The sequence below is a fragment of the Pistacia vera genome, unplaced genomic scaffold (genome assembly GCF_008641045.1).
Source record: "Pistacia vera cultivar Batoury unplaced genomic scaffold, PisVer_v2 Contig225, whole genome shotgun sequence".
Classification (NCBI taxonomy): Eukaryota; Viridiplantae; Streptophyta; class Magnoliopsida; order Sapindales; family Anacardiaceae; genus Pistacia; species Pistacia vera.
In genome coordinates this window covers 317448-331702 of record NW_022196030.1, presented here as the reverse complement: position 1 = coordinate 331702, position 14255 = coordinate 317448, and the positions used below count along the sequence as shown (strand labels likewise).

General features: G+C 35.2%; 2 protein-coding genes and 1 non-coding gene across 3 annotated transcripts; 2 read left to right on the top strand and 1 right to left on the bottom strand.

Annotated features, from left to right (window-relative positions):
* Positions 1-323: 323 nt before the first annotated feature.
* On the top strand, positions 324-3277 carry LOC116130857. The gene is made up of 4 exons (XM_031416549.1): positions 324-407; positions 512-606; positions 748-1022; positions 1969-3277. The coding sequence occupies exons 1-4, from the start codon at positions 378-380 to the stop codon at positions 2778-2780; spliced, it is 1212 nt and encodes a 403-aa protein (XP_031272409.1). The 5' UTR covers positions 324-377; the 3' UTR covers positions 2781-3277.
* Positions 3278-6330: 3053 nt separating this feature from the next.
* LOC116130843 (photosystem II stability/assembly factor HCF136, chloroplastic) lies at positions 6331-13814 on the bottom strand. The gene is made up of 9 exons (XM_031416529.1): positions 13406-13814; positions 13059-13294; positions 12491-12621; positions 11117-11249; positions 9448-9570; positions 7885-7959; positions 7248-7363; positions 6789-6873; positions 6331-6532 (listed from the first exon to the last, which is right to left on the bottom strand). Exons 1-8 carry the CDS (start codon positions 13746-13748, stop codon positions 6807-6809), a joined length of 1224 nt encoding a protein of 407 aa, XP_031272389.1. The 5' UTR covers positions 13749-13814; the 3' UTR covers positions 6331-6532; positions 6789-6806.
* A 281-nt stretch (positions 13815-14095) lies between these two features.
* On the top strand, positions 14096-14168 carry TRNAA-AGC. The gene has a single exon. It is a non-coding gene; the product is annotated as a tRNA-Ala (tRNA).
* The last annotated feature ends 87 nt before the right edge of the window (positions 14169-14255 follow it).

Below are 14255 nucleotides of genomic sequence, written 5' to 3'. Positions count from 1 at the left end.
CTTGGAAAGTCATGTTAAATCCTCCTTTGTTCTTTTACCATTATGCCACACAATGGTGGTTTGCATTTACTTGTTATGAAACTACTTGTATACCTATTAGTAAATGTATTTTTGACTTTTTACTCGTTTATAATTTTCACTTATTGATTTCGCGTGTAAACCCATTAGGTTTATAATGTAGAATGGGTCGTCCTAGTCCATACAGTAGGCCCGACTAATTATGTTGGGCTTGAATCCTATGGTACCAAACCAACTTAGTCATCATCTCCCAAGTCCCAAGCACTTTAAAGCACCTAATTAGAACGAGAGCAGGCAGCCAACACAGCAAACAGAGCAGCTCGAGAGTAGTGTGTTTTTTTTCAGCTGCAGCTTCAACAATGGCTTTTCTATTTCGAAAATTTCAAGAGGTATATATATGTATATAAATGTTCTTGATTTTATCCATTTTCGATCTCTTTAAACTTGGACTGACGATGAGTAAGTTTTATTCTTTGTATTCGTCTGATTCCAGGGTGTGAAAATTCTTGCAAAAAGTCCAACATTTGCTAGGGATCCAAGGAAGCTTCAATTTGAAGCCGACATGAATCGTCTCTTTTTATATACTAGGTTTGTGTTACTATCAATTTATCATGTGCATAAAAATTATTTGAATTGATTTGTAAGGAGGAGTTAATCATTCAATTTTAAATTCGTTTTTAAATGTATTTGTATGATATTACTAGTCATGAAAACTGTAATATTGTTCAGCTATAATCGTTTGGGAAGGGACGCTGATGAGACAGATGCTGAGGACATTATTAACATGGCTAGTAAAGCCTCTCTTGCTGATCAACAAAAACAAGTACAAGAAAACATCCATTCTCAAATTGAAAAGTTCTGCATTTCTATGAATCAAATTCTTCTTCCCGATACGTCGAAGGAAAGTGAGACAGTTGAGTCATCTAAACAATCAAATTCTACAGCCCGCAGAAGTGGCCTCAGTTTTGCTGTTGGCAAGAGTGGCTCACCTGCTGACTATCCTGGTGAGTTTTTCATATATTTTATCACTTATCAGATGTGGTTCTTTTTCGGATTTTATGTTTAATCTTTTAATTTTGAGCTTCTAAATTGTGCTATATTCGTCACCAAGTACAAAACCCTAAAATAAATTGCTTGATTATCTTAGTAAATGCGTAATAAGTTAACTTGATTCCTGAAATTTATAACTAATAATTTGGAATAATAATTTAGTGTCTGTATGACCACAGAGATTTTGGTAAAGATCAATTATGTTATATAGAATGAAAGAGGAGCAGTTTTCAGAGATGAACAAGTTGAAGACTTGGCTAGGGAGACATGGGAAAGCGCAAAAGAATTCATTTTTAGGAAACCATGATTAAAAGATTTTTGGAACTAAAAGTTCTTTGAAACCTTTTTGTTTGTGAGACTGAATAGAAGTTCCCTTCTGGTAGGATTTTAACCTTTTTTGTTTGGAAGTTTTTACATTTAATTAACAGGGGTGCAGAATGTCTGATTAATTGGTCCTTAAAGCCACTGAAAATTGATGACTTGCAGTTTTGGTCTGTGAATGGGTAAAGAAGATGGTAAATGCTTGTAGCTGAAGGTAATCAACAATAGGGCCTCAACGATTCCTTTTAGTTCGAAAATTTTTTATCATTTTGGTGGGACTTTAGTAATTTTAGTTTTGCTCTTCAGAGAATTGATTTCGTTGCTTGGGTTGAGAATGATGTCTGCACTATGATATATGTCATATCACACTTTCTGTCTACCATGTCAATGATATAATGTACCAGCAACATCTAAAGATGATTTGGGCTCTAATAGCGATTGAGCTTCAATGTCAAATAATTTTTTCGTCAAATAACGTTGAATTTTTCAACTCATGCAATTAGTACAGAAACAGAATCAGTTAATTGTTACTGGACTATTCTCCTTCAAATTCTGATTACTGATGATTTTTCAGCACAGTTGTACCTGAGACAAGGCCATTAAGACGCGCTGAAGTATCAAGGAGATTAGAGGATATCATTGGCTACACACTTCATCTCAAACCATCCCTGATACCCCACAAGGAAGCTGGCCAAGGTTTATTTTTATCTGGTGTGGCTGATGTTGGTACTGTAATAGCCATATATCCTGGTGTAATATACTCTCCTGCTTATTACCGATATATTCCTGGATACCCAAGAGTTGATGCACAAAACCCCTATTTGATCACTAGGTATGACGGAACTGTGATCAATGCCCAACCTTGGGGTGCTGGGGGTGAAACCCGTGACTTGTGGGATGGCTTGACACTTCCTGAAATTAGATCAACTATGGAAGGGACCGAAAAAGGTTCAGACCGGATGTGGAAACTGCTCAGTAAGCCTATGAAAAGTACACAAGGGGGAAGTAGAACTGAGTTGTTGGAGAGGAGAAACCCATTGGCTTTGGCTCATTTTGCCAATCATCCGGCAAAGGGTATGGTCCCAAATGTGATGGTTTGCCCTTATGACTTCCCATTGACTGAAAAAGACATGAGAGCCTATATTCCAAATGTGTCATTTGGAAATGCAGATGAAGTAAATATGAGGAGATTTGGTAGCTTTTGGTTCAGATGGGGTGGTTTGAGTAGTAATGGTTCAGACTCTCCAGTTTTGAGAACTCTTGTTTTGGTGGCTACTAGGTCACTTTGTGAGGAAGAAGTGCTCTTGAACTACAGGTTGAGCAACGCTAAGAGACGGCCAGCATGGTATACTCCTGTGGATGAAGAAGAGGACCGAAGGAGATGGAGCTAAATCAGCAAAGGTTGGGTATTCAAAGTGAATTAAGATCAGTAAAAGCTACTACCTGATAGTTGTTTCCAACAGTTGCGGCAGTTTCATGTCTTAACTTATTTTGCATACAAGGGTAACTACGAGTGTACTTTACTTTCATTTTTCTATTTGTTAATCTGCTTACCTAGATAGGTAACTCGGTTATAGTTTAAAGAAGCGAAGTGCTAGTCTAGGGTCCAGGATATTCTATTCATGAGTTAGGATGGCAAATTTTACTGTTGTCAAGATTTTGGTTACTTTCTTTTGCAATCGTTAGGCAAATTCTTGAGCCATGAATAAGCAGAGGAGAAATTCTACCTCAGATTTTTAGACATTGCAAGTTTGCAACAATTATAGAAGAATGACTTTTGGGGATAATTATTTATTATTTGTGAGAAATGGTATCATGCCAAGTGACCATCCTTTTGTGAAAGCTAACTTCTGTTGTGGACCTGTGTTGCTGCTTTCAGGATCTAAGCAACCATAGAAAGTGCACAACAGTTTGATCTACACCAGACCGAATAAATCAGTCCTTTTAGTGGTGTTTTTATTTTATTTTATTTTTTTATCTAAAATTTTATCTAAGGTGGTTATCTGCGTTTTTATAACCTATTGAGTGGGAAAATCAATGTTATAATACTAAAAGGGATATTAAGCCTCCAAAGATGGTCTCAGAAGGTTGTGCTTGTGGGAAACTATGATAGTCGACCTACAAGGAGATAGCCGATCTACATGGAGATGAGCTTATCTTGGTCAAGGTCTTTCTCTTATCTCACAAACACACCTACTAAAATCATCTAAGAAGGACTAGTGAAATTAATTGCAAAAGCTCATCAAGCATTCTGATTCCAAAGATCCACATAGTGGCAATGGAAGAGAATATTAACTTGATGTTTTTAATACATTATGGTTGTCACTATTATTGCTATTTACATAGAACTAACATATCTTTGAGGTTGGAGAAGGAGTTTAAGGATTTAGAAGAAACATTTTTTTTTATAAAGCTTTCATGCTTTCCTCTCCGTCTTATTTACAAGTAAATGCCAAGGGTAGAAAAGATAAAAGCCTTTTACGTGATGCACTTGACAAACATGATATATCTTTAAAAAATATGCCAAGGGATAAAGACTTTTCATTGGATATATCTGACAAACATGATGCATCTTTGACAAATATGTCAAAGGTATATCAATTGTTGACAAATAAAACAAAAAATATGTTATTACATCTTTTCCAAACTAGGGCAAACCATTATTGGCTTCATGGCTCACCATTGTTGACTAAATTAGGACATGTAGCACACCGTTGTCGACTAAAGTGACATAGTATTGCAATCGTGACAAACTCTTGTATCTTGACACTGAGGTGGAGCATTAGTTATCTGCTAAATTTGTATTGTGTCAGGATTCTTCATCATAAAAGTCAAGACATCTCATCGCTTGGATAAAATGTCGGGATTTGTGGGGTCAGTATGTCTGAGTAATCATTTGATAAATCAGTTAGTTGCTTAATGATTTGTCTTTTCTTGCACTTGTAGAAATAATATTTATATGCTTGTTGAAGTTTGTATTTTTGGGAAGAGACTGACTGAGAGTCTGAATACCACAATTCTGGATAATCATGAAATTCGAAAGTGTCTGGTGTAGATGCTAATTGAGCCGTGAGTGAATCAATGCATGTCTATCTGGCTTGAAGTAACTTTTGAGTGTATTATGGTCAAAGAACGAAGGTCATAATTCATCTAGAATAATTTGATTGTTCTGAAAAATGCATTTTTGGATGGATCTGACTTATGTAGGATGATCAAAACATATTGTTAACCAAATCATACATGTAAGACTCGTGGAACATCTTTGTGATGCTTAGAATATCGTAAACCATCATTCCAAATGAGATGGTGTCTATGAAAGAAAATAATGGACCACTTTATTTGTTGAGTAACATGACCTTTGTATCTGCCAATTTGGTGGAGAAAGATTGTTTTCCATTTTCCAAAGGTTTGAACCGTTGGAGGAATGTTAGCTAGGCTCTCAGCCAAACTCTTTCCAATAACACAAATTCCAACAAGCATGTGAATACTATTTCAACAAGTGTAAGAAAAGACAAATCATTAAACAATCAGCTCACTCAACAAATGATTGCTTAGACATACCAATTCCACAAATCTCGATAGATTTTATCTTAGCGATGGGATGTCTTGACTTTTGTGATGGAAAATCCTAACACAAAACAAATTTCGTAGATGACTAATGCTCTATCTTAATGTCAGAATACAAGAGTTTGTCACGTTTGTAATACCATGTCACTTCAATCAACAATGGTGTGCCAAGTATGGACAAGATGTAATAACGTGTTTTTTTGTTTTATTTGTCAATAATATATGCAACTTTGACATATTTGTCAAAGATGTATCATGTTTGTTAAATATATCACATGAAAGTGCTTTATCATTTGGTATATTTGTCAAAGACATGTCATGTTTGTCAAGTATATCACGTGAAAGGCTTTTGTCACTTCTATCGTTGGCATTTACTATAAATAAGATCAATCCGTCTCGGTGATCTTTCCTTACCGAGAAGGATGAAAGCTTTGTAAAACATTTCTTTATTTTTCTTCTAAATCCTGAAACTCCTTCAACCTCAAAGATGTGTTAGTTATTTGTAAATAGCAAGAACAATCACAACCATATTGTATCAAAAACTTCAAGTTAGTATGCTCTTCTATTGCCGCTATGTGGATCATTGGAATCAGAATACTTGATGAACTTTTGTAATTAATTTCACTGGTCCTTTTTAAATGGTTTTAATAGGTGTGTTTGTTGGATAAGAGGAAGACATTGACCAAGTTAAGTTCATCTCCACGTAGATCGGCTATCTCTATGTAGGTTGACTATCATAGAAGATTTCCATTATTTTAATTTAATTAACTTGGTACCTGATAGCATCTGGTTAGTCCAAACGATAAGCAATCGTTAATTTTATGACTTGGGAATTTTAAATAGATGTCTACTTTAAGCAGTTCTAACGTTTGCTACAAGTATGAGAAACAAATTCAATTTTCTCAAGTGGGAATACCCATACCTTAATTCTCTTCTATTTCCCACAAGAACCATAAAACTGACTTCATTGTATACATGAAATCTTTAGGGATTAAGGTTTCGGCTCTGGTGTATACAAATACTGATAAGAATATGCATGATCTAGAATATAATTTACCATTGACTATAAAAACTGTGAAGATGAGAGTTATATAGTAATGTTAGGTCCACAACTTTCTCTCACAACCTTCAACGTAGCAATTCGTAATTGATTAGTTCGCAAATAAACAAGTGAGATTCACCAATTACGAGCTGTCACTTCGAGGGTTGTGGGAGAAGATCGTAAGATTAGGTTATGGACCTAACATTATTTGAGAGTTATAAAATGAGAACCCTATAACATAAAATGTTATAAATCTAATATATGTTATGAGTATCCACCAGTACTTAGTATAGCCAATAGTGTATGAAATTGAAATCATTGTCCAAACCAAATTGAATTACTTTTTTCTTTTCTTAGTTGCAACTGTTAACAAATCATTGTTTAAGTTATCCACCGAAACAAAAGGCTCTTGCCAAGGATGAAGTAATTTAAAAGAAATGGTTACATTTCAAATACAAGTATTTCATCCACGGATCCCTCTTTACACTTTACAGCATGAAGGTGTAGCTATACAAAATTGCAATCCTCATAGACCTGCAAACATCAAAAGTCAGCTTTCACCAAATCTGGAAAAAAAATTGGCAGCAGTTTAGTTGAAACTTATAAATTCTTTAACACATAAAACTTTGACCAGCTTTTGGAAATCTAACAAGTTTCAGTTGTTTCTATCATCGGCCGAAATACCGATGAGTTGATTAATGTTACTGTCAATGTAGAGACGTTGAAAGAAAAAAATTTATAATTGGAGATATATAAATCATGTAAAGCAAACCAGAGTTTAGATAATTACCATGTGTAAATTTCAACTTTATCCTAGATACTGAAGCAAGACACCATCATTCCCCAAAACAAATCCCTTCTGTTCGTTGATGAACCTGTATCATAATGATTAACAGTATCAATAGCTCGTTAATATATCCAAAAATTTTAGCCGACAAAAGTAAAATCCTTAGGAACCAAAGGTAAATATAGTTTTGTAGACTCTTTCTATTGTTTCCAGTTATTCAGTAATATCTAAGCTAAAGCTAGGCTAATTTATTTCCACCTGATACAGGGGAAATATGACCGACTGTCACTATTAGTGTATAGTTTCAATTTCATTTTAAACTTGGTAACCAAAAGAGGCGTTGAGAATCTGAAAAATGAAACAGACAAGAACGAGAAAATACCATCTACAAACTTTAAATTTTTGAAGAAGTGAATCAATTAAAGAAGATAAACAAAAGGTTTTGAATAAGATTTAACTCACTTCACTGAGTAAAGATTTGCAGCAATGTTGTCAGCTGCCTTATCACGAATCCATGTCTTGCCACCATTTGTTGTTTTCAAGAGAACCCCACTTCCACCTGCCGCCCAAGCCTCATCCTGCGCAATGAAAGATCGACATTTATATTCTTGTTCAATATTTTACATTAAAGTGCAATTGTGACCCGATTATAAGAATTCATGCACACAAGAAGAGAAAGTTGCATATGAGCCTGCAATTTAAAGGCTATAATTTATGTGTGGCTACTGAATCATTTAACAGCAAAACCTGCCGACAGCAATGAAAGACTTATCTAAATCTGTAAGACCTGCTATGGTGGACTTTGATATTTAATGTGCTTATAATGCATGGATCGGTGCATGTTCCAGACCATTTATCTTGTACCAGCAGATGTATACCTATCATCAATCCGTATGTACACAAAGATAATACGATTGGGAGCATGGTAGTTCATGCATCAGAATAGATATGCAAGTTTGCCTATGCATCTTTCGACACAGATGACATTTGAGAAGCATTTAGCTGTACAGCCTTTTAGAAATCAGTCAGATCTTGCTTATAGCTATTTATCCAGGTACAGTTGAGCCAAAATACAATCATTTCATGACAAAGCTGTTACCTTTGAGCGGTACCCAACATCAAGAATGCCAAAACCACGACTTTGAACTGGAACTTCTTCAAACTCCTCTGTTATCTGAAACATCAAACAGAAGCTGTGCATCAACAACTGGAATATGAGGGCGAGCAATGGGTGAAGAAGCTATAAATATAATAAGCAAACACCGATATCATGGAAACTGATGGAGGTATATATTAAAAACAAATGGAAAATCACAATCTAAACTATTAGGTAACAAATTGACCTCATGAATCACCGATCAGAATTTCTATGACTGACAATGCCCAAAAACAACCATCTGACACAGCAGCGATCAATTTCAGTGTAACTTGAAACAAGGGACTTAGGGAGATCAAATGCAGGTGCTTTTGAGCGTGTGCGTATAGTTTTCTTATCCCTCCATGAGAATTTTCTGGTTTCACAGATGATCCTAATACACAACAGTAACTTAATTGATCTTTTAACTTATTAATTCAATATCTTTAGTTTTTATAAAAGAAAATATATGATTCTTCTACATTATATGAATTCATGTTAGCAAGGTTAGAAGGCTTGGCTAAGAGAGCATAACACATATACAAGTGAACATCTATGCTACCACAATGATGCCACAACAGTGATATCACAAGCCACATCTATATGAAATATATAGCAGCTACCAGTCAGATTTTGTAGAGATAGATGATAGAGAAATAATTTAGAGGTGACATAAATTAATTGAGTTGTGATACGATTGACGTGGTATATAAGAGAAAATCTAGAATAACACAGTGGTACCACGTCATGCACACCAAAACCCAATAAATTTATGTCACTTCTAAATTTTATTTCTCTTTAGTATCTTTACAATTAATTTGTTTGGTGATTAATGAATTGAAAACCTACGTGTCAAATATATTCGTTTGTGGTACCGCTAACGTGATATCATTATGATACCATAGACTTTCTCAGTATATATAAGTAGATACATGATAACCAGAAGATTCCATCTTAGCTTTTGAGATTTGGTATCGTAGCAAGCACCCATTTAACCTAAAATTTAAAAGCTCAAACATTAAGCTCTTCAAATTAAATTTTGGAATCTCACTATTCCATAATTCGAGGAAAAGGTTCAAACAAAAGTCTATTCTGCTTTTGTTGTTATATGTGCTTTTATACTCCCCCTTCTACCTTAGGTCCACACGACTAATCTATGTATAGTTTATTGCTTCTGCCAACAAAATGAAAAAATATATTTTTATGTGCCTAATTTTTTATTTCATTCATTTATTTTTTTCAAATGCTTATTTTCCCTCACAGTTTTTTTCTTGCGATAACAAGATGAAATTTTATTTTTCCTCTGTTTCTTAATAAGCCAATTCTTACGTGAGCATTGATCATATTTCTTCATGATTATTTTAAAAAACGCACTCTGGAACAAAAAAAAAAAAGTTTGTGATAAATGTCCTCAGGGTTCAGGGTTTAGGGTTTAGGGTTTAGGATTCAGGATTCAGGATTCAGGGTTCAGGGTTCAGGGTTTAAGGTTTAGGGTTCAGGGTTCAGGCCTCAATCACAGATACTTACCCCAGTGCCTTTGCTGAGAAAAAGCCCCCCTCCCCGAACAAGAAGCCAAAGACCACCATCTGCTCTCCATCCCATGTTCTGTATTCTTCTTGCAATTGATCTGTTATGTGGCTGCCAATATGGCTGCAATTGTATATAATTGTAATAAACCTCTATCAGCATTCTTAAATGAATATGAAATTACAGTAATTGGATCATAGCTAGACATAGTACAAGAGATTTCATGTGGATAATTTGAAACTTGAGAAAAATTAAGACCTAATAGTGGGATCACTTCCTAATATTTAAAATTCCATCAAATTCCCAAACAATTTAATTCCGCTGCATTGGGCGTGATCATGTATATCTTACAATTCCACCATGCTCTCCATCGATATGACTTCAATATTTCCATAGCAAATAATTATAATATTTAGTTACAAATCAAAAATATTCATAACAAGTAATTTCATTATTTAGCTATTAATACACTATGTCCATAGCAATATCTTTTCATATATAGATACGACTTCTATATGTCCGTAACAAATAATTTAATATTTAGTTACGAATTCACTATATATGTGGCAAATAATCTTTTTCTTTAGTTACAAATCTAGTGGTCACGTAGCTAAAATGTTAATACATTTGCCATGGATATTATTTTTGTAACAGAAATTTTTAAGTTTTAGTTATAAATTTATATTTGTGTAGCTAAAATGCAAACATAACTCTACAGACTATTCTCCATAGTTATAAAGGCAAAGCTTTTGCTACAAATTTATTATTGTTATGGTAAAAACATTTAAGTTTTTAGTCACATATTAATCTCATCTATGACATAACATATAAATTGTTAGCTGCGTAAGGCACCACTTCTAGCTACGACAAACTATAAAAAATTGCATTTGTAGCTAAACCATTTAGCTATGTAAATTCATATTTTTAGATACAATGAACGTCATGATTAGAAATGTATAATGTTATAGTGATGAAACATGATTGCTATCCCAATTAGAGCTCGGATTTTTATACCATATGTACGCCACAAAACATATAAATTAATACAAGCACATCGTATTTATAGGCAAGTAATACTAAAAAGATTTGCAATTGTATCAGAACATTCTGTTCCATTGTTATCATTTGAGCAAGTGTAATGTTGTTGGTGGCTTAGCTGATACAAGAAAAGTTACAGATCAACAAACATTNCGTAAGGCGCCACTTGTAGCTACGATAAACTATAAAAAATTGCATTTGTAGCTAAACCATTTAGCTACGTAAATTCATATTTTTAGATACAATGAACGTCATGATTAGAAATGTATAATGCTATAGTGATCAAACATGATTGCTATCCCAATTAGAGCTCGGATTTTTATACCATAAGTACGCCACAAAACATATAAATTAATACAAGCACATCGTATTTATAGGCAAGTAATACTAAAAAGATTTGCAATTGTATCAGAACATTCTGTTCCATTGTTATCATTTGAGCAAGTGTAATGTTGTTGGTGGCTTAGCTGATACAAGAAAAGTTACAGATCAACAAACATTCCAATTTATAGTATAGAACAAATTCACTATACATGGAACAGGAAGTTTTTTCTACCGATGAATCCGAATGGTATAGCATGATCTACATATGCAGAAAACCGGAATGGTATCTAAGAGAAAAGAAACGTACCTGCCCAGGCTCCCAAGTTAGATAGAAGTTACCACGGCTTGAGACAGCAACGTAGTTTCCATCTGGAGAGCGATTGACAGTATTAAAAGTTCCGGTATAGTAGCTTGCACCACTAATTCCACTAGAAACTGTTCTGCAAAAGCAATGAAGCTATGTAAATATACTCTGCTCGTTTGAAACTTTCATCTGTTATACAGATTTTGTAACATCTTAGCTCTTCAGGTGAGTTTTTGTAGAGACAATATGTCAATATTACAGACATCTATATCTTATTGGAGATAATGAAGGGCATTAAAATCTCCCACCAATGATTTTTATTAATTATATAAAAGAAGAGGATCAAAATGCCAAGCTCAAGAATAAAGGTGAATAAATTTGTCTGTATCATCTTGACAGGACCAGGTAATTGGGTAGTTTCCCACATTGCTTGGGAAGGAGGGCAAGAGCTGGTTAAATACCAGGGGAACCTCCCAATAGTCAAGACGCGTTTTTGGCTTGACCAAGGGTTTTGGGCCTGAAAATAAAACCGTGAGGGGCTTGACTTTGGAGTCCGACCACCCAGGCTGTCAAAGAGGAAATATCTTGACAGTGTTGGGCAGGCAGTTGGTCGGGGTATTACAATTGGAATCAAAGCCAATTTCAACCGAAAGCATGCAGATAGTCAAAAGATCTTGCTTAGCCCAAGAGGGATCGTAGCGAGGATGCTGGATCCTAAGAGGAGGAGATTAAGACATCCTACATCGCTTGGGAAGGAGGGGTCTGAGCTGGTTAAATACCGGGGGAACCCTCTCAATAGTCAAGACGTGTTTTGGGCTTGAACAAGGGTTCTTAGACCTGAAAACAAAATCGTGAGTTGCTAAGCTTCGGAGTCGAACCACCCAGGTTGCCAAAGTGGACAACTCGACGGTGTTGGGCCGGGGTGTTACAGAAACTCATTTTATATGGTCAAAAGCAATAGCTTAAATAAAAATTTGAAAAAGAATGAATCTTATTCTGTAGCAACAAAAAGGAGTATAATAATTACTAAAAGAAATATCAGTGAACCATATATGCATGACGGCATGATGCAGAGCATCTCAAAAAGGAGAGCGATCAAATATAACATCTTTTCTCCGTATAAAGTTAACTATTACCCGTAATTCAGGAAAATTGCAACGCAACACGAAATGTGTGCTAAGTGCTAACCCCAAAGAAAGGTGAAAAACTCATAAAACAAAGATGAAACGAAAAATCTATCAGGTCAATGAACCAGATTTTTCTCTAGATTGAAAAATCTATAAGCGTAAATTGTAACTATTTGGTATAGCTAAGTGACCAAAAAACCTTCCTCAGAAAACAATCTGCAGTAAAACTAAAATTTAAGCATAAATTCACCTGTTAAGAGTTGCAGAAACAGTCTCTTGTACTGCAGCTCTCCAGTTATAGCCCCTATTCGATGTAACATATATTGCACCTTGGTCTGTCACCATCTCTGCACTCTTGTCACCAGTGGCCTTTATATACACCTGCATATGTCATGACAGAATCACATTAGCATTTTCAAATCAACTTGAACAAACAAAAGGTTTAAATCTCTACACAAAACAAAAATACTTCCAAAAGTTTCCGTAGATATTGTACCTGGAGAATAAAAAATAATAATAAAGTCTGGAGAAAAGATAAGTAATAAAAGAAGAAAAAAAAACTTGATAAAATAAACACAAAAAAAAAAAAAAAAAAAAAAAAAAAGAAAGGCGGTCTCTGGTTTCTTTTGTCATTACAATTGCATTCACAATTCAAGAATTTCTTAAACTATTTTACAATGATACAAAAGTTTCATAATTCAAGAAAAAAAATGACCTCCACCGTGATTGATATTCAGAATTAGTTTATTCCACTTCATTTGTTACAAGTGAAGTCGTAGACATCTCTAGAATTTCAGTTATTTGAAATGCAAACTTACAATGTCTCCAGGAAGTTGAGAACTTAATGGAATTCTTTCCCAGCTTTCTCCAGCATCGGAAGTGTACAACAAAATTGCAGGTTTCCCAACAATCCAACCTTCCTTCCCCAAAAAGCTAATCGAATTAAATCTATAATTAAAATCTTCCTCTTCGGCGGACGGTATCGACCGCGGAAACCACGTTTTTCCACCATCTTTGGTCTCCAAAAGTGTCTGCCTGGTTCCCAAGAGAAAGCCTACCAAGCCAACCAAACATCCCATCTTACTCAAACACAATTACTCGTTTATTTACAAAAAATTATCAACTCAACTAAACTCAAAATTTATAAAATTATACAAAAACATACCGTGGTTCGTGTCATCAGGCACAAAAGCGATGTCAAGAAGAACAACACCAGGATTAATAGGAAGGTAGACGCGCTCCCACGCGGAGAGCGTTTCTTCAGACTTTGCGGGTTGCTGGTATAGTGTAGTAGCAATAGAGAGAGACAGCGATAATGAGGCTGTTTGAGAAATTAAGTGTCTGCGATTGAGCGATGAAGTGTAAGTTGTTTTTTGAAGAGAAGAAGCTCGTGGGTGGAAATGTGGTGGTAGGGGTGGAGTTGTAGGGATAGAGCGAGGAAGGAAGAGAGAAGTCAAAGAAGGTTTGACCAAGATGACTGGTTCGCTGAGACGGAGAGTGGTGGCCATTGTTGTACCAGTGTGTGTAATGTAAAGAAGGCTCTCTCTTTGTTTCTTATCCGAATGGTTTTGGTGGTTATCAACGGCTACGCGGGTAGTTTCATCAAGCGTCTCAAATCTTCGTAAGATACTGCTGTTTATCATCTGCCCCCCTGAGAGAGATAATGATAATGAACGCACCCAGGATTTTCTAAAAGTAACGAAAATTCCCTGAAGGAAGGTAATAATTTCGCGAAAACTTTTGGATGTTTGATTACTTCATCTGTTTGGACTTCATCTGTTTGGGGGGCGGATGATAAAAACCCATAGATTCTGACAATCTTATATTTTTAATTAAATCTATAGGCTTATCAAATGGGGATGTAGCTCAAATGGTAGAGCGCTCGCTTAGCATGCGAGAGGTACCGGGATCGATACCCCGCATCTCCACTTGGTGGACTTTTTAGTTTTTACCTTCTCAGATTTTCATTCCCCTTGCAAACTGATTAATGATTATGCACTCAAACAAATTTCTTG

What these genes read in the sequence shown, in the direction of transcription:
- LOC116130857 (XM_031416549.1), top strand. Translation starts at nt 378, where the DNA reads ATGGCTTTTCTATTTCGAAAATTTCAAGAG. An exon ending in TATTTCGAAAATTTCAAGAG is followed by an intron (nt 408 to 511) that starts GTATATATATGT and finishes GTCTGATTCCAG; the next exon opens with GGTGTGAAAATTCTTGCAAA. An exon ending in CTCACCTGCTGACTATCCTG is followed by an intron (nt 1,023 to 1,968) that starts GTGAGTTTTTCA and finishes TTTTCAGCACAG; the next exon opens with TTGTACCTGAGACAAGGCCA.
- LOC116130843 (XM_031416529.1), bottom strand. Translation starts at nt 13,748, where the DNA reads ATGGCCACCACTCTCCGTCTCAGCGAACCAGTCATCTTGGTCAAACCT. An exon ending in GTTTCTGCAACTCTTAACAG is followed by an intron (nt 11,250 to 12,490) that starts GTGAATTTATGC and finishes TTGCTTTTGCAG; the next exon opens with AACAGTTTCTAGTGGAATTA. An exon ending in TTCTCAGCAAAGGCACTGGG is followed by an intron (nt 7,960 to 9,447) that starts GTAAGTATCTGT and finishes TTGATGTTTCAG; the next exon opens with ATAACAGAGGAGTTTGAAGA.